Here is a 19,737-nt window from a genome sequence, read left to right as displayed (position 1 = left end):
AGTTCGAGAGTTGAGTGGACTCGACCCTACCTAAAGCCCAACCCTACCGGGTTTACATGAACCCGAGCGGCGATTAGGGCGGCACCTCGCATCGAGGCGAAGAACTAGCAGACGGCACCCGATTCCGGTTTTCCCCCCGCGCATCTCGAGCGTTTTCCGTATTGTTCTTCTCTCCCGCTGTGCGCCAACTCAACCTGACAGCGTTTACACGCTTCCTGCAGCGGGGTCGAGTCGAGTTAACTCACCCCCTACGCCGGAGTTGACTCGATTCGACTTCTCGACCCAACCCGACAGCGTTTACATGAACCCTATAACCAACAGGAAGCTGGAGAACCTGGCCGTGTCTTCCCTGTTGAGGCAAGCTGGGGGAGGCAGGGACAATGCAATGTGTCCATTCCAAAGGCCTAGAAGGTGTAGCACTGCGCGCAATTATTGTGCCGCAGTTCGTCTCGTCGATGAAGCGAGGGACGTTGTTTCCTGGAAAAGCACGTGCAGCAAGTCCGTGGCATCCCGGAGCAAATGGCGGCCGAGGAGGCTTCGCACATGCGCTGTAGCGCTACTTTACCTGTCTTCAAGTGAAGACGGGTGAGGGAAGGCGGGACATTTTTGAGTATGGTGGCGGGGCAGGTGCACATCCGGTGTGCCCATGTGTTCCAGCAAGCCGTGCTGGTCCATGCACGCCACCTGGTTTTCTTTCTTTCTTGGAAGCTTGTCTCCTTGTCATTTTTGCGACCGGTGTAGCCCTCGGAAAGGGGAAATGTCCAGAAAGCGGCACTTCATTGTCCGTGCTATACGAGTGTTGGAACAAGTGAAAACCTGTCTCGTGTAAAAGAAAGTTCGCTGCTTGGGGAACTTAGGGGAATCACAGTAACCACGTGAACTTCCACGCAGGGCGTTTTCTGCGCGAGAGAACGTATTGTATTGCTGTACTTCCCATCTGTCGCGTGGGTAATCTTGCAACCGGGCGTTTCGACGCGGTGCTTTCCCGTGGCGAGCTCGTGTGCGAAGGCTTGCTTGCACCGCAGTGAGATTCTCAGCCAACTTGCGCCTCGCGTGGTGATGCGTTGACGAGAGTGCCTGTTTTGAGGTGTGTGTGTGTGTGTGTGTGTGTGACGTGTATTTGTATTGGCGGTGTGCAGGTGCAAGGAGGAGGAGGAGGAGGAGGCCATCGTGCGGCGACAGGGGTTGGCCTGGCGGCTGGCCCCATTCATGTAGCAGCGGGCCCATGGGTGGTGTCCGGCTCGGGGCGCTGCTGCTGCTGGCGGCGGCGCCGCCGCTCGTGCTGCTGCTGCTGCTACTGCTGCTGCCAATGGGCCCCACACCGGCGTTGGGCCGCTCCGTCGAGTACGAGTGGCCGCCGCAGGACCCGGAACGTGAGTGCAGCTTGTTCACAAAGCTGGGACTCGTGGAGGGCACAGCGCCCGCTACCTCTGGCGCCGGTTTGTTTTCGCCGAAGAAGGTTGCGCAGCTCATAAATCGTGACATACGAACAGGATGTGTTCCTATTCTACGGCGGCGGCGTCGGAGGATCATTAAAGAAGGGACGTCGGTTCGCGTCTGTTCGAGCTGCCTAAGTGTATCTACTACCTCTCACGCAACTTTTATGCGTAAACCATGTCCGATTTTTATTTCTTTTTGTTGTTCTTTCAAGCCCCGCTGTACTTACTACTACTGCTATTCTGACGAGGCATTCCCGCCTGTACTATTGCCCTGTTTACGAAAGAAAACCGTTAGACAATTGGAGCTGGAAGTTAGCCACCGCGGGATTGACGACCAGGAGGCGCGAGATGAGCAGCTGTCGCTCGCGGCGCGCGCTCGGGTGGTGGTTCGCGGAAGGGTCGTTCACCTTTCTCCCACCGTGGGACGACGGCGAGGCCGGGACTTTTCATTGTGTGAGTCGCAGTTGCTGTACTGGCCTCGCCGCCCCTGTTGCAGGGCGGCCGAACAGGGCGCGAGCTCGTTGGCTCCTCGCCGACTTACACATGCACGGGGCGCGAAGCCGCTCGACAGCTGGTGGAGGAGAACAGGTCTGATCTCTTACGAAAACATGCGCCTTGCTCTCGTGTGAATGTCGGGGGTACCGCCGAATGTCTTTTGAAAGTTAGCAAATGTTTCTGCTCCGGAGGGTAGCCCGCAGCTGCTTCTCTGATTGCTGGCAGTATCACTTCTTTTGACTGGCCACCTTTCCCCGCTTCCTGCGAAGAGCGCTCTGGTAAGGATTTCTTCTCCGCGGGATCGTGCGTCTACGCGCTGTGGCCTCGTGAGACAAACTGACATCCCTGTTCTACTTCGGTAGAGCTGCGAGACAGGTCAGGTGACGATTGTGTTCGTTCTCCGAGGGACCGGAACAGGGCGAACTTGTCAAGCAAGAGTGTGCGAAACGGCGTCTATACAATTCGTAACCGATTATGGTCTGGGATGGTCGCATCCGTTTAGCAATTCAGCGCAGCTCTCTTTGTGTGACAGGAACACTATCGGTGGCCGCTCTTCAAGGCCTTCTCGCGGAATGGGCGCAACCAGGGCGATAACGTCGCTTTTCCTATGATGATGTGAATGTTTATTGCCGTAGGATGGCCTGCGGTCTAAATGGAGGGGGAAAGAAAATTCTTCACAACTACGATACTCGGCATGGGTGCAGCTTCTTTAGTTGCTTTAGCGGCATACTGATGTAAATAATTTGAGACATGCTATCTGCGTGCACTAAGAGCTTACTTTATATTTTCCCACTTACGTATCCTCCAACTGACACTCAATCTTTCCCCGGATCGTTATAAAGGAGGCGGCGGTATGGCAGTGCCGGTGCCGAAGCCTTGCATCGACCATCTCGTCGATTTTGCCTCGGGCAGCGCGTGGGCGCTATTATCTTCTTAGCAAACATAGTTCACACTTTTAAGCTCTGTTGTTATAGGGGAATGACCGGAGACTACTCTTCACTACAAAAAAGAAATCAACATTCACTATGACAACATTCGTTTCTATACCGATTCAGACATTCCCCCGCATGCCAAAATTGTTCCGAACACTATGCAAACTTGGAACATTGCATGTTTTCATGCCCCGTCGCAATTAAATCACCCCACTTTCCACACTCTCCTCCCCCAACGTCGCGGGCTTGGTTAGCATCTGACCAGCTGAATGATCAGTTGGCCTTGGTGACCCTGGCCTAGGACATTCTTGACGCTTAGTAATGCTTTGAATAAAGTTGTTTCCTGCTCCTCCTCCCGACCACGTTAATGACTTCCACGTGCGGCTCCCTTTTCAGACCCAAGCTCGCGTACATGAATGTTAATTGCTACTCGCTTTATTTAATTATTGCTCCCACTCACTGCGAGGACGGGCATTTCAGGAACTGGCGTCTAAGAGCTGCGCCCCGAAAAAAAAAAAAAAAAAATAACGCAGGGAAAATGCAGATGCCTCACTTGTAAATCATCATAATCAGCCGGGCTATGCCCACTGCAGGGCGAAGACCTCTCCTATGTTACTCCAATTAACCCGGTCCTATGCAAGCTACATCCACTTGACCTCTGTGAACTTCTTAACCTGATCCGCCCACCTAACTTTCTGCCGCCTCCTGCGACGTTCTCCTTCCCTTGGTATCCATTTCGTAACCCTAAGCGACCATCGGTTGTCATCTCTACGCATTACATGCCCTGCTCAGGCCCATTTGTTCTTCATTTCCACCAGAATGTCATTGACTCTAGTTACTTCTTTCACCAACTCTGCACTCTTCTTACCTCTTAACGTTACATCTACCATTGTTCGTTCCATACTTCTCTGCGTTGTTGTCCTCAATTTAAGCAGAACCCTTTTCGTTAGCCTACACGTTCCAGCCCAATATAAATGAGTACAGATAAGATGCAACTGTTATATATACCTTTCTCTTGAGCTGTGCGAGTAAGGTGCCAGTCATAACCTGCAAGTACTTGCCAAATGCGCTCCATTCCAACCTTATTCTCCCAGTTATTGCCCTTTCATAATCCGGATCTGCGCTACTACTTGTCGTAAGTAAGCATATTCGCCTACCACTTCCAGTGCTTCGCTACCTGGTGTAAACTGCTGTTCCTTCCCGAGGCTGTTGAACATTACCTTGTGTCTTCTGCATATTGATTTCCAAGCCTACCTTTCTGCTTTTCGTGTCTAGGTAATCAATCATTATTTGCAATTCACTTGCAACCTTGAATTTGCACTTGTAAATAACAGTCACTAATAGCGACCGCGCAGGCAGGCGCTCACTAAATTCCACCTAGAGTGTAAAAGCGGTGTCGATCCAGCCTTCAGAGGTGCACACTTGCGCTGTTGGTGGTGCCGGAAACTAGAGACGGCAAGGTGCACAAGGCCGCCATGCGTATACTCCTTGAGGCGGCTTGTGATGAAATAAAAAACGCGTGATCAGACCTATACAGCACAGTATCATATGGGTGCCAGGACACGCAGGAATGGCGGGGGATCAAGAGGCGGATCTGGTAGCTCGAGGATATGTACGGTGCCGAGCTCCCGGACCATCCGATCTCGAGAAAACCTACGCCGGTGCCTTGCGAGTACTCGGCGATACTTGCATATTACTGGGGGGGGGGGGGGGGGGGCGAGACGTAGATATGCGCCACCACATAAAGGTCTCAACAAAGAAGAGGCGGGCATATGGCGAAAACTACAGACAGGGGCGTTCCCGAATCTGTACGTACGAAACATATTAACCCCAAGGCATATCCGCCCTTATGCCCGTGGTGGGCTGAAAACCCCACGATGTACCACATAACAAGGACGTGGCAAAAGACTGACGTGGTAAACGTCATACAAGACCCTAGTGCGGAGCAATGGGATGCAATGCTGGCCAGCGACCGCTGTGAAGACCAACGAGGTCTGATACAGCGTGCTCTACGGCCGGCGGAAGCAAGTGGAGCACTGGAATAAGGACACCAACCAGTGCTGAAGGCTCTACAAAAGGAGCAACCGCGAAGGATACCCTGATCAAATAAAGTTATTCAATGAATCGCGAAGCTCGAACATTGCCTCCGAGACAATCCTCCGCGCGCGCGTTCATGACTCGAACAGCACCGTAGTAGTTAAAATAATAATAATAATAATAATAATAATAATAATAATAATAATAATAATAATAATAATAATAATAATAATAATAATAATAAAATTCACCGGAAAGGAAACGCGCAGTATCTGTCACACTTGCTCTGTGGACAGCTGAGCCGTTCCGTGAGGGAAGGGAGGTAGGTGGGAATGAAGGCAGAAAGAGAGGAAGCGGTGCTGTAGTGGAGGGCTACGGAGTAATTGCGACCACCTGGGGATCGTTAAAGTGCTCTAACATCGCACAGCACATGAAGGCCTCTTCGTTTAGCCTCCATCGAAACGCAGCTGCCGCCGGTCGGGATCGAACCCGGGTACTCTGGCGCAGTAGTCGGGCATCTTAACCACTGCACCACTGCGGCGGGGCCAACAACACCGAAAGTGTTGCAGCTCTCTAGGCCGCACAACGTTTCCGAGGAGGGTTCGGAGTTGCCCGCGCGGTTTATCATCGCCGCACTCAGAGCCAGGGTGTACTCAGAGCTTGTCCGCCATTATGCGGCGCCAGCCCGGACTTGGTGGATGATGATGAAGCGCTTCGCGCGGCAGACCCCGAGGCAAGAGCTAAGTAGGGATTTGGTGGCACGCTGGTTTTGCGGGCGGTCCCCTCCCTGCCTCTTGCTGTGAGCATGGCGCACCTCTTTGCAATGCTGCAGGTTAGTCACAGTGGAGATCTGCGCGTCCCAGTCAAGCGGACCGAGTCTCAAAGAGGCAATCACAGTTCCGTCGTTAACATCACCGTCTTGTGGTCGTATCCAGCTGCGGGCTTCTTATTGAATGTCCGAATGAACATATGGGCCCATGTTGGGGCAGGGCTGGCATCCGGGAACACGGGTTCCAGTCAGTGGCAGTTAATGCAACCCCCTGGATTACAGCCTGCCTTTGCAGCTCTGCTCGATCACATCTCGAAAATAATTTTACTTCTTTTTTTTTTTTCGTGTGGCGTCATATGAGCCATGACACGGGGTTGAGCTTAGCAATACTGCAGTGCAGGTGGTAGTTCAGTTAAGTTCAGTTCAGTCGTTCAGTCGTGTCCGACTCTTCGTGACCCTATGGACCATGTCACGCCACGCTTTCCGGTCTCACTATCTTCCTAACATCACATAACTTAATCTGCAGTGCCTCGAGGATGCCGTCTAACCATCGCGTTCGCTGCCTACCCCTTCTCCGGCGACCTTCAACCTTTCCCAACATCAAAGCTTTCTCCAGCGACTCCTCTCTTCTCATCAGATGACCAAAGTAGCTGAGCTTTAACTTTAGAATTTGACCCTCCAATGAGCAGTCAGGGTTTATGGTTAACAATATCGACTGATTTGATCTTCTGGCAGTCCAAGGAACTCTCAAGAGTCTTCGCCAGCACCACAATTCAAACGCGTCAATTCTTCGGCGGTCAGCCTTTTTCACAGTCCAACTCTCGCATCCATACATCACAACTGGAAAGACCATAGCACGAGTTATACGGATCTTGGTTGGCAGACTAATGTCTCTGCTCTTTACTAGGCGGTCAAGGCTAACCATTGCTCTCTTTCCCAGAAGCAGGCGTCTCCTAATTTCATGGCTGCAGTCTCCTTCCGAGGTAATCTTGGAGCCCAAGAAGAGAAAATCTGTCACCGCTTCCACTTCTTGTCCCTTGATGCTCCAGGACTTGATAGGGCAAGACGCCATGATCTTTGTCTTTTTAATGTTCAGTTTAAGCCCAAACTTCTCACTCTCTTCTTGTACGCGCATCAGAAATCTCTTGAGTTCCACTTCACTTTCTGCCATTAAAGTGGTATCATCCGCATATCTAAGGTTGTTGATACGTTTTCCAGCAATCTTCTCTCCAGCTGAAGACTCGTCCAGACCGGCCTTCCTCATGATGCACTCATGATGATAGTAGCCGTATCAAAATAAACATGTGTTCGCCGCGCTTCTGATTTCAGACGTGGCGGCCGTTATGGTGTGGGTACAAGTCATGTTCTGCTTACGCAACGGCCAGGCGCAGAGCGCATCTTTCATCGCCATGCCCAGGAAGTGTCCGCTAGGACGAAAACAACAACAACAACAACAAAAACTGTTTTAAGCGCGTAAGTGCTTCTATCCCAGCACGATGGATTTCTGTCATTTCCGTCTACCTAACCGCGTGTTTTTGTGGCAGCGCCAAGCCTATAGCTTTGCTATTCGTGTTTGGACTGTATGGGTTGCTATGTGGGACTGCGTTGATCAGCGACTATGATCAAGGCCAAGAACAGATCTAATTAGGCCTAAGCAAACGTACGTTAGGAAGTTACCGAAAACGTTTCATGTGCTTTCGCACGTAAAACTTGCGCTTAGCTATGGCTAAACCACTGTAATCACTATATAATATAATATATATATATATATATATTCCAACAAAAGTGATGTGCGGCTGCCACTCCTTCCTCACGCCGAAATGCCGGTCCCCTCCAGAAGTTTAAATCCTCCTGCAGCTGCGCATGCTTTCTGCATGTAAATTGAATGTTTTGCGGGGTGAGGATGGTGCTTTCGAATGCTTTGTTACGGTTCGGTAGGGAGGGCAGAGAAAGAAAGGGAATGAATGTGGGGCACAGGCGTGCGCTCCCTCCGAGGTCCGCGCCCAGGCTGGAGCGGCGACTTCGGGTCTTTTCTGCGGCCAAGAAAGGCCCCGCAGCCCCACCGCCGGGGTCGGCGACCCGAATTTTGCTTCCCTCTCTTCCAGAGCGTTTCTGCACCTTCTCCTTCTGTATCTTTTCCCCTGGAAATGGCATCGTCTCGCGCCCACGCAGTATCCCCCCCTTCTTCTTCACCGCAGTGGTTGTTGGCGCCTTGCGTCGCGCGACGAATTCTTTTTCCGTTCTCCCGGCACGTAGCAGGCGCGTCGGGCGGGGCGTCGGGGCCTGCATTCTGCCGACGGGGGCGAGGGGAATGCGAGGAAACAGGCGTGAATCGGCCGGCCCTCCTCCTCCACCGAGTGCTCCCGCTGTCTTGTTTCTTCGGATTTTTTTTTTCCTTTCTTTTTTTTTGTCGTCTCCCTCTGTTTTTGGGCAGAAAGCGTGCTTTCGAAAGCGCAGTGTCGGTGCGAGCGCTGGTGTGCCGTACCGGACAGCCTCGCAGACCGGGTTGTTGTCCGTTTAATGGTGGCATTGTCCTAGCACTGCGGCCGCGCGCACCGAGTGTTGCGAAGCAAACGTGAAGCCGCCGATACTCGCCACTGAACTTTGGAAAAGCTTTGAAATGGGGAGGGGAGGTGTTCAGAATGAAACGCGAATGCCTGGGACGTCACGCGTTTTATGCCTGTTTTTAAGGCGTTCATAACCGCTTGTGGTCGGAGATACGAGGATTGTAATTTCAGCTTCGGTTCCTTCGGGGTATCTATAGATAGATGGCATGCCAGTTTAAGGCGAGCAAGAAAAAATTAAAGATCACTGCAGCATCTGCATTGGAGTAATGTGAAAGCACGGATGCTACGGTTGGTTGCGTCTAGTTTAATTCACTTCTTGTTTGCCCATTTTAGTTTTCGGTACTTTCAAATTGCGCGCCAATTCCTTCCTATGCCCTTTTTCGACTCTACTTCCGGTTACGTGACGCCACATCCTTGACGTCATATCCACTGCGGCACTCCTTTTTCTCCGCTTTCACTCCCACCTTCCTCCCTTTCCTTACGGCCCTGTTCAGGTGTCCACAGAACAAGTGTGGCAGATACTGCGCCTTTCCTTTCCTGTGAACCAGTTATTCTAATTAATTACCTAATTAACTTATTGGCCTAATTATTTTCCGACAGAAACATTACGCCACTCTCTGTCGATTGACACCACTCATTAACCTCTACCACTTCTCAGTTATTCGCAACTGGATAGAAAGCTTGAAGAGCAATCTTCCTTCATAGCACTGCAGATAATCTTCCGTTGTTCTTGACTAAAAGTGCTCTTCATGAGAGACTCCCAGTAGGACTACGACGTGGAAAGGTGGGGCATGTAAGGATGTGTATGAAGTGTTCTGGTTTGCCGCAGAGTCTGCATGATGAGGAAAACTGGTCTGGGTATCGGGCATGTAGTAGCGTAGGGTATGGAGCTGTCCGAGTCTGCAAGCTTCGCCAGTGTACGGCCTGCGCTATGTTGAGAGAGGGGGCTGGGGGTGTATATTCCCTTCGTTTGTCCCGGTAATACAAGAGAATATTGCGGAAATAGAGAATGCGCTTCCCGGCCCGTAGAGAGGGCTCCGTTTCACCTCGGGCTAGGGAATTAACCGGGCGCCGTGCATGCAGCTGTTCCCCGTTTTCAACGGTCGAACGTCACCCCTGTCTTTGTCTTGATATGGTGCTCCATTTAGGTGACGTTGTATGCTTTCCGCGGTAAACCATACAGCCGAACGCTCCAACTGCGCGCTCGCTTACAACCGCTTGCGATATTCATAACGAATGGTTGTCGTTTTTGTGACTATGGGAAAGAAGAAAAGAAAATGCATAGAACGCTTGTGCCTAACATTGCGGTACAGGTGCGCGCAGCCCCGTGTCTTGCCATAAGCGTATGCCGCCACCCACTTATGCGCATGCGCATTTGGTCATCACGTGGCCTGATGCCGTCGGGCCATCTTGGAACGCGCACTGGCGGCTCCTCCTATCGACAATTGCGTCTCAGTTGCAGCGCAGACGCGCGCTTCGGTGCAGTGACGCGATCAAGCTGCAATCGGTAACAAGGAGACCTCGTCAAGGCCGCCTCTACAGACTCGAGCAAATCGTATTGATTTGTGCGGCAGACATATGCCTGCTGGCGCTCTACGCGTATCAAGTCGAGCGTAATCGATCCATTACATTTCCATTTCATATCCAGTAGCAGCTGCGGTGTTCTTTTTTGGATCGGGACAATTGTCGTTGTAAATCGGATTTCCATTGTAACAATCCGCGCAGCCTGGCAGCCGCCTTATGCTTTTTCTTTTCTTTTTTTCCCCTTCCGCTCAGGTTTGCGACCACATTTGAAGCTCCCTTATGCTTCAGACTCCTTGAGGAGGAGGAGGAGGGAAAAACGTTTATTTAAACCCAATAACTAGGCACTGGTGATTATCGACCGATTTTCCTGCAGGTTTTACTCCGCTGACGCGCAGGAGGCCGATAGTTGGGGTGGTGGTTTCTATCGGATTGTGTGTGGCGACCGTTGTTTGGAAAAGGAGGTTGTTACGGGGGGAAAAAAAGAAAAAGAGGGGAAGACGCAGCAAAGCGTGCGACCGTGCGGCGAACGCGGTGAAGACTCGTTTTGTTTTCCCCACCGAGGCCAGTTTACTCGGGCGTAATGAATATGCGTCTCTGTTGATGAGAGAGGGAGAATTTTATTTTAAGCCTTTCTTAGCTCATAGAACGAAATCCTGTGCGCGAGAGTTATGTGCGATATCTGTCATATTCCGCGAAATGTGTTCTCCTTGTCTAGCGTTCCTGCCATTTGCGACCCCATACTACAAACGTGACGAGGTCAGTCTGTTCGCGTGTTTCATTCATAGGACAGTGTCGTATCTCGTATGGTCTTTTAATACCTCGCGATCCCGACCACCGGCGGCTACGTTTCGATGGAGGCGAAACGGAGAGGCGTCCGTGTGCTGTGCGATGTCAGTGCCCGTTAAGGTGGTCGAAATTACTATATATATGTAGCCCTCCACCACGGCACCTCTTTCCACACTCACTTCCACCTTCACATACGGCACGGTTCAGGTGTCCACAGTACAAGTGTGCAGATACTGCGCCTTTCCTTTGCTGTGAACTTATTATTATTGATAATAATAATAATAATAATAATAATAATAATAATAATAATAATAATAATAATAATAATAATAATAATAATAATGCGAAATCCTTTAATGGCTCATTCCGTCGTGGACAAAATGTGTCCCGCTTTTGCGGCGTTCTGATTGGCCGAGGCGAGATGATGTCATAGAGGTCTCGACCAATCACAGAGCACCACCACAGTATGCGCGAATGCGTGCCTTATGTGGCCATATATCAATCTGATCAATTAATAATTAATTACCAATTGATGACTAAGTAATTCAATAACTAACTCATTAATGATTAAGTAATTGCTTAAGCGGTTGATTACATGCCTAGTTACTAATTAGTTAATTAACCAATTAATACTTAGTGCCAGTTGCGCAGCAGAAGGCGGCACTCAGGCTTTCGCTTTTCACTACTTTAGTCGCTAAAGTCCCCCGTAATTTTTCTTTTATTATTATTATCAAGTGGTGTCCACGCAGTGCGCACTGTGCTGCCCTGTGACATTCGCCGTTCTCGATCTGAGGATATAGTATAGGTACTGCTTCTTTTCTCGATGCCCTAGCGTGTGCGTGTGTCATTGCACAGACACGACAGCTACATCGGGAGCGCGGTCCGAGAATAGTGCGCAAAAGGTCGAACGCGTTCCCCAAGGAGAGCGAAAAAACAAAGAAGAAGAAGAAAAAAAAAAAAAAAGGCCGCGCAGTGGTTTGCCTTCGATGGCGCCGCCTCGCGAGCCCCGAATGCCAAGAGACCACCCTGTCTGCTCCGAGGGCCAGAGGCCGCGCCACCCTTCGCGCGCGCAGATTACTTCCCGGCGTGTGCACCACACACGCTATATAGATCGGGGCGCGGGCCCATTATTGGTGCCGCGCCATGTGGTGCGCCAGTAACGTGGCCGTGTCTTGGTTGCTTTTCTTCGGATGCAGACGGTCAACCGAGTCGTACTGCTTTTTGCAGTAGACGAAAAAAAAAAAAAAAAGTCACTAACTGACGTTTTATACAGCAGAGCACCAAGGGATCCCCGCCGACCTTAAAGCCTGCGCAACCTGTCCTTGGACTGGTCCCCTGTTTTTGGGAATAATAAAGAGTTCACCACCGCAGCGTACAATCAATTAACTGCGCTGCACTCCTGGAGTGAATGGCAAAATAGGAAAAATGCAGCATCTTTGGAGATATAGATAAAAAAAAAAAATCATCACTCACTGGTAGCGGTAGCGTGCAAACCAGCTAAGCTCCTCCGCGAATCTTTCGGTATCTAATTTGTTTGGCATGCGCCACCCGATCCGCCACGCTTCGTTTCCTTCGTTGTCCCGTCTGCGCTACAAGGACCCATGTTATGTTTGTGCGATGCCGACGTATCTGCCTACCTACCTACCGACGTACCTACCTAGTCTTGTAGTCTGGTAGATATCATATTGCGCTCGCGTTCTGCCGAAAAGCCGTCTCCTTACCCTATAATTGAGCCCCGCCGGGGTGGTGCAGTGGTAAGACGCCCGACTACTGTGCCGGAGTTCCCGGGTTCGAACCCGACCTCGGCGGCTGCGTTTCGATGGAGGCGAAACGAAGAGGCGTCGTGTGCTGTGCGATGTCAGCGCACGTTAAAGATCCCCAGGTGGTCGAAATTACTCCGTAGCCCTCCACTATGGCTCCTCTTTCTCTCTTTCCACTTTCATTCCCACCTTCCTCCCTTCCCTTACGGCGCGGTTCGGGTGTCCACAGAGCAAGTGTGACAGTTACTGCGCCTTTCCCTTCCTGTGAACCAATTTAACCAATTTACCCTATAATTGAGGTATCGCGTATAAAAAAAAAGAAAAAGAAAAGAAAAAGAAACGTGTTGGGAAAAAGTGCGCACGTGATTTCATATCACAATTATAGCGCTACCGTTTACTTATGCGATTTTTTTTTTTTTTTTTGTTTTTATACCGTGTCTTTTCCCGTCTAGCGTGCCTTTGCAGTTAAGTTGGAGGCCAGTTTGCGAGAGGGATGCGAAACGACGACTTATGTGCCTCCAGCTGTATGCCATTACTGTGAGTGCACTGCAGGTGCCCGCCGACAAGTGAGGCACATTGTGAGCCTTCCTTGCTCCCAGTACCGATGTCGAGCACCTGGGTGTCTTTAATGGGCGATGTCAGTGCACGTTAAAGATCCCCAGGTGGTCGAAATTACTCCGGAGCCCTCCACTACGGCACCCCTTTCTCTCTCTTTCCACTTTCATTCCCACCTTCCTCCCTTCCCTTACGAGGCGCGGTTTAGGTGTCCACAGAAACAAGTGTGACAGATACTGCGCCCTTCCTTTCCTGTTAACCAATTATTATCATTAAAATATATATGAAAAATTCGCGCAATGAAAAGATGGTGTTAGGGCACTGTCTCCTCTACTCTTAAGACGAAGCTTGATCGGCCAGCTATTTTTTTTTTTTTTTTGTGCGTCAAACGTAGTCGCAGCCCGTTCCTAATAGTATCAGCCACTCGCTTTTCTCGTTATGTCGGGGTATGATTCGTTTCTTGTTTCCTGTTGCTTCCACAATGGTAAATGAGTGTAGTGGCGAAATGAATCTGCGCGGTATGGTTGTTTGGAAAAAGGTCGCTCTTATGTATCGTTAGAGAAAGTGAAGACAGGTATCCGGATACAAAAAAAAAAGGGGGGGGGGGGGAGCTTGGAGAATCTGTATGTTTCGATTGGACGGACGAACGATGCCAGCGCTACCGCTGTACGCACACGCGCGCAACACGTTGCCGGAACGAAGTCGGCGCGCACAAGGATGATTGCGATAATTGCCCCGTGGCACAGAATCGGCGTTTATTCTTATGCACGGGCGTGTCTGTCGCTTTCTTTCCTGTGGCGTCTCTTGGCGGACGGCCGCCGAGAGGGGCGCGAGGAGACGGCCTTCCGAGCCGGGGACGCATGTTTTGCGGATGACGAAGAAACAGGGCCGGCCGGCGGCGCGTAGCGTGGCGGCGACATGCCCTCGGCGGCTGTGTCCAGTCAAACAAGGCCGGAGTCTCACGCACACACGAGGGAGGAAGGGACGACACTCTCTCCTCCATCCACCGCCGACGTGCGCTAGGAATGCGACCGCGCAGTATTTTCTTCGTCCTGCCCACCTCTCCCTCTCCTGTCGCTCCGTGCGTGGCGTCATCGGCGGGGATCTCGGAGGCCATGCAGCGAATACACGCTCAATCATCGGGAGGAATCGACGGCCGAACCCACGTTCCCCTACCCGAAGGCGTCGGCGGAGGACTCCGCACATCGTTGCGCTTGGTCGTGACGCGTGCTCCCGAGAGTCAACGTGCGCACGTCACCCGTGGCACATGATACGGGCGAGTGGCACGGAGGGAAATACTGGGCTACGTATTGTGGAGTTTTATGCGAACCAAGTTTAAAAACGATGCATACTGTGGCTGAAGGTGCAGTATTTGCCAAAAGTGTCTGCTTCTGAGCCATTTTGTGCGACTTGTAATGCATTTCCACTGTTCCGAATCTCTCGATGGTAAGAAGATTTTTTGCTCTACCCTGTCCAGTGGGATGGACCTCTACTAATGCTAAATCAGAGTGACTACAGGGCTCGGAAGCAAACCCCCTGGGCTCTTGACTTTTGACAAAGGACAGGAGCGATACGCTTTCTTTTTTTTTTTTTTTTTCCCCGGGTATGTAAGAACAACCAGATTGCTGTGATTTGGAGTCGTGATCATTGGCTACGTCGCAACAGGGCCAATTCAGGCTTCGACACCACTGCAAAAGTGCCAGTTCTGCGGTGCTCTGTTTTATCCGCATCTTTTCCCAGATTCCAAGGGAAGGAAAGCGTAGCAGAAGGCGGCAGAAAGTTAGGTTTGCGGATGAGATTAAGAAGTTCGCAGGGGTCAAGTGGATGCAGCTAGCACAGAACCGGGTTAAGTGGAGAAATATGGGAGAGGCCTTCGCCCTGCAGTGGGTAGTGTCAGGCTGATGATGATGATGATTTCCCAGGTCTACCTGCTGCCCGAAATGGGACGGATTGGCTTTCGGTGCGAGACGTACTCAGTGGTGGTACTGCTACGTGCGTGACAAACATGATATATTTCGCTTGTATACCGGTTGGTGCTAGGCGCTGAATAGCAGCGTCGGGCTATTGCCGTGCCAACTTAAGAGGCACATGTGATTTTACGACCATGTTGAAGTCTAGCGCCGCATCTCTGCTCGTGTGTGATGACGGCAGAATGAGGGCCATTTGATGGCGGTACTCTAACCTCCAACCCACAGTGGCGCAGTGGTTACGGCGCTCGACTACTGTTCCCAAGGACGCGGGATCGAATCCCGACCTCGGCGGCCGCTTTTCGATGGAGGCGAAAAGCAACGTGCTCGTGTGCTGTGCGATGTCAGTGAAGGTTAAAGAACCCCAGGGGGTCGAAATTTCCGGAGTCCTCCGCTACGGCGTCTCTCATAGCCTGAGTCGCTTTGGGACGTTAAATCCCACAAACTAAAACCAAACCAAACAGTGGCCCAAACATGCATGTACACGAGCTTTCACGAGTACGCAGAGCTACGGGCGTAGCGTTTGCCCATGATCTTCCCATAACTATACCCAAAGAACGTCGCTGTTTATCTGGAACCGCATCGTTCGCGGTTGCTGCTTTCCAGTTCATTTCTGCATTGCAGTGCAGTACGCGTCTTCGCCTCGACAGGCTCGCCTGATTGATCATCGCCATCATTCAGGACGTTTACTCCCTTAATCAAGTCGCCTGCTTCATCCTAGTGCGCCGAGAAGTCTGCTGGCGATTGTTTTCTCCTACCGCTGGTTCAAGTGTTCCAGGGCTGCTGACAGCGTACACCTTCATTGCCATACCATGCCGATCTTTTGAATTGCATTTACGAGCAATGTGTGATTCGGACGGCATTTCTAAATTGAAACTTAAAATGGCGAGTCTTCCCTAAACATCTGCGTCTGTATGACAGGTTCCGGTCTGCCCGACAGCGCGCCCGGCAACAGCAGGCTCTACAGTCGCAATAAAAATACTGCATAAATCCCGCCTCTCGCTATACAACATTTTTCCGTGATAAACAGCGAAATAAAAAAAAAAATCCGCTAAATTTAGCGGGAAAACCGCTAACTTGGCAACGCTGTGATGATGGCAGCGACGTAGAATCTAAAAGCTGCTGAACATCCCATTCTCTTGGTTTTCAGGTTAAGAGGCGATGACATAACATGTATTGCGCATTACGTTGTTGTGCCTGTTATAGGTGTCCTCAATACCCATTACGCATATGTGCTTCACAAGTCGCTGCAGTGTAGCAGACTGCGCGAACTCCATCGGTGCCTTGCTGAAATTACAGTATAGATCGAGGGTACCGATAACGAGACTGTTTACTGAATGCGAATGCGTATATCTCCTTGCGCCATCGCTTTTGCTTTCAGCCTGTTCGAGCGATGCGCGTGCAACAGGGAATGGACACCGATCTGCGTCATCGTGGGAAGGCCGAGGTGTTAGCATGTGCGAAGTTCTCTTCGCTCCTCACGTAGCAAGCAGAATGCGGCAATAAGTAATTACGCTTAGCACGGCAGGCAGAATAACAATAATACTGCCAAGTGCCGATAATTCGCTCGCGAATACTGAAAACATTATGTGTTTCACGGCTCAGATGTGCGTGCGGGTCTTCGCGTGAGCCGGCAATGAAGGTTGAAAGCGGAACTATTCCCGTTACGGGCACCACCAATACAATTAGTGTTTGCAAGGTATATCTGACAGCACACATCATTCTACGAGGAACGGGACGAATTTCACGAGAGCGAGTTTCAAGTTTTGTAAGACTGGTTATGAATTACTCTACAGGAAAGGAAAGGCGTATCCCTCACACCTCTTGGTGGACACCTGAACCGCGTCATAAGGGAAGGGAGGAAGGTGATGCTGAAAGAATAAAGGGAGAAGGTGCCGTAGTGGAGGGTTATGGAGTAATTTCGACAACCCAGGGATCTTTAACGCGCGCTGACACCGCGGAAGAAGGTGGCTGATCCTGGCCCTGATGGGGCTGGGACGGTAGGTAAACGCCGCTTGCGGCTGGGGCTAGCCAGCCACCGAATTTGTATCTGTTGTGGGCCGTCATTGCACCATTGCACCCGCCACCGCTTAGGTGGTGGACGACGATAGAGGGGCTTTAGGACGACGGTTGTTGCGGCGCGCGTCTTTCTCTCCGTCTTTTTCTTTCTTTACTTTCTCTCCTGTCCACACGGAGGTTGTTGTTGTGGCTGTAGGAAGAAGGAAAGGAAAACGCACGGGCCTGCTACTGGCTCTGTAGCTGAGCCACCTCCGCTGCCTCGTGCAGACAGAAGAGAAAAAATTTGGAGGACGCTTAAGCTTCGCCTTCAAGAGTGGAACGCGATAGCGTTATTGCACCTCGTCGAGAAAACTTACTAAACGCAAGGGTATTGGGGCATCCTCGCACCGGTACCCGCGCGGCCCGAAGGGGAGAAGCGGGTGAGCGAAGATAGTGATCTAAAGAAAGGAAAGACGCTTGATTCTACAACCTGTGAGGGTACACGGCGAAACGTCAGGGGCGAGTGGCGCGCCACGTGTCGGGGCAGCGCCGCACATTGCGAGGAGGGGTTCTTCTGTGTTTGCCGCAAGATGGCTCTGCATGTGCGCAGAGCGCAGAAGAAATGTAGCGGAAACGTACTTCGCTACTCGTGTAACTGCGACTTCTGTAAGTAACATGCTCATAATTACCGATATACACTGCAGTATAACGTTCTACGGCATGTTTCTAAGGCAACACCGCATTCACTAGAAGCGCTTTTGTACCGCTTTCAAGCATCGAACTCGTGGCCATGTTTTTTTGCATTGTTGGGAAGGGGTTTATTTCTGGGATGTTTTGCAACGTACGATAAAGAAAGAATTTCCACTAGACTCCCACGGCATCCGGTATTTAAGCATTGATAATGAAGATGGCGTTCCGTATGATTTAATCATGCTCATGGGCCTCCACTCTATATGGCGCTCCAGAATGGCGGGCTATCACTGCGACAGGGATGCTCGACCCGCTAGAATATACTTTCGAGAAAGTGTGAATTGGTTTATTGCCATACAGAAAGTGGCTGCTGAACCTCCCGAATGGCTCTCAAGGGTAGAGCCTTTGCTGTCGTTGCGGGAGTTTTAATGTACTGAGACGAAGCCAGCCTGACATTGGCTGATGATGACCTTCCAATATGTACTTTGTTTTGTGTTATTCGTGTTGTGTTCTTGTGAAATGGTATGAACCAAAGCCAGGAAATAAAGAAAAAAAAAAAAAGAACTCGTGGCTGAGTGTTAGCGTCTTCGTCTCACACTCCGGAGACCCGGTTCGATTCCCACCCAGCCCATCTTGGAACTTGCGTTTTATTTATGAAGTGCATGTTTATTTATGAAGTGCATGCCGGGATTTATCGCTCACTGGACGCCGACGACACCGGCTTTTCTGCGACACGAGCTCCTTAACGCTACCGCGTTAATAGAGAAGAAAAAAAGGAAGAGGGAAAGAAAGACGCGCGCCGCAACAACAGCCGTCATCCACCACCACTGAAGCGGTGGTGGGTGCAATGACGGCCTACAACAGATAAAAATTCGGTGGCAGGCTGGCCCCCGCCGCAAGCGGCGGTGACCTACCTGCCCCAGCCCATCAGGGGAGTACCGCACGGAGGTGGCTCAGCTACAGAACCAGTAGCAGGCCCGTGCGCTTTCTTTTCCTTCTTCCTACGGCCACAACAACAGCGGTCCGGAATGCAGGGCTCTTTCCTTTCGCAGTAGGCGCCTCAAGAATCTGCATGGGCGCCCGGCCGCACGCGCCTGACTGCGTCCGCGTGCTCGTGGGCCCGATCGGTTTACGTTCGCCGAACCCACGACTATGGCTTGACTAAACCTGATTCAGGAGCGGCGGCGATCGGCGGCTCCTGATACGCGGCTAACCCCGCACCTCGCACTGAGATGCGTGTAGTATATCTGTCGACTATACTACAGCCCACCTTCCCAGCCAAGTCTCCTACGCGCTGGTCTTACAACCTCGGATTTGTTTATGAAAAGATCGCGGCGTGATGCTGCGTTGCCCCGCCGGGGTGGTGCAGTGGTAAGACGCCCGACTACTGTGCCGGAGTTCTCGGGTTCGAACCAGACCACGGCGGCTGCGTTTCGATGGAGGCGAAACGAAGTGGCGTCCGTGTGCTGTGCGATGTCAGCATACGTTAAAGATCCCAAGGTGGCCGAAATTACTCCGTAGCCCTCCACTATGGCTCCCCTTTCTCTCTTTCCACTTTCACTCCCGCCTTCCTCCCTTCCCTTACGGCACGGTTCAGGTGTCCACAGAGCAAGTGTGACAGTTACTGCGCCTTTCCCTTCCTGTGAACCAATTATTATTATATGCTGCGTTGTGTTGTGTAGGTGCGTACTGCGAATGCTTTCTTCTGAACGTTCGGTGTTCGCCGGCCCCCTCCCACAAAGAGAGGGAACTTGGAATTCTGGCGTTAAAATATTGCGCCTCGCTTCGTTGTTGCACTGAACTGACCTCTTATGATATGGGGACTGACTTCTTATGACGCAGTTTCGACAGCACTAAATGTTTCCGCCCAGGATGGCGGTTGTAGTATGCTCGTAAAGAGGACGCCAACAGTGGCGCCTATCGAGACGGAGGGGAAGTGCAAAAATGGATTGGTTTGTGTGGTTTAACATCTCAAAGCGACTCAGGCTATGAGAGATGCCGTAGTGGAGGACTCCGGAAATTTAGGCCACCTGGGGTTCTTAACGTGCACAGCGCTCGGGCGCCTTGCTTTTCCGAGGCCGGGATTCGATCCCGCGTCGATCCTTGAGCTCAGTAGTTGAGCGCCATAACCACTGCCCCATCCCGGCGGGGCGACGCGCGAAAATGCTTCTTTGCACTGCGCAGTGTCGGTTCACGTTAAATAACTCTATAGATTGTT

General features: G+C 51.3%; 1 protein-coding gene across 2 annotated transcripts in view; it reads left to right on the top strand.

The window, feature by feature from the left end:
• InR (Insulin-like receptor) overlaps positions 1-19,737 on the top strand; it is a 180,772-nt gene that overhangs the window by 58,489 nt on the left and 102,546 nt on the right. For both annotated transcript variants that reach the window (XM_084594773.1, XM_084594772.1), the window contains exon 2: positions 1,140-1,373. In XM_084594773.1, the coding sequence (XP_084450899.1) occupies positions 1,226-1,373 (148 nt within the window). In that variant the 5' untranslated portion in view covers positions 1,140-1,225. The remainder of the gene's footprint in view (positions 1-1,139; positions 1,374-19,737) is intronic.

The sequence above is a fragment of the Amblyomma maculatum genome, chromosome 2 (genome assembly GCF_055883805.1).
Source record: "Amblyomma maculatum isolate TAMU_Amacu chromosome 2, ASM5588380v1, whole genome shotgun sequence".
In the NCBI taxonomy this organism is placed as follows: domain Eukaryota; kingdom Metazoa; phylum Arthropoda; class Arachnida; order Ixodida; family Ixodidae; genus Amblyomma; species Amblyomma maculatum.
Note: the sequence above shows the minus strand (reverse complement) of the source record. Positions and strands in the feature narration are given on the sequence as shown.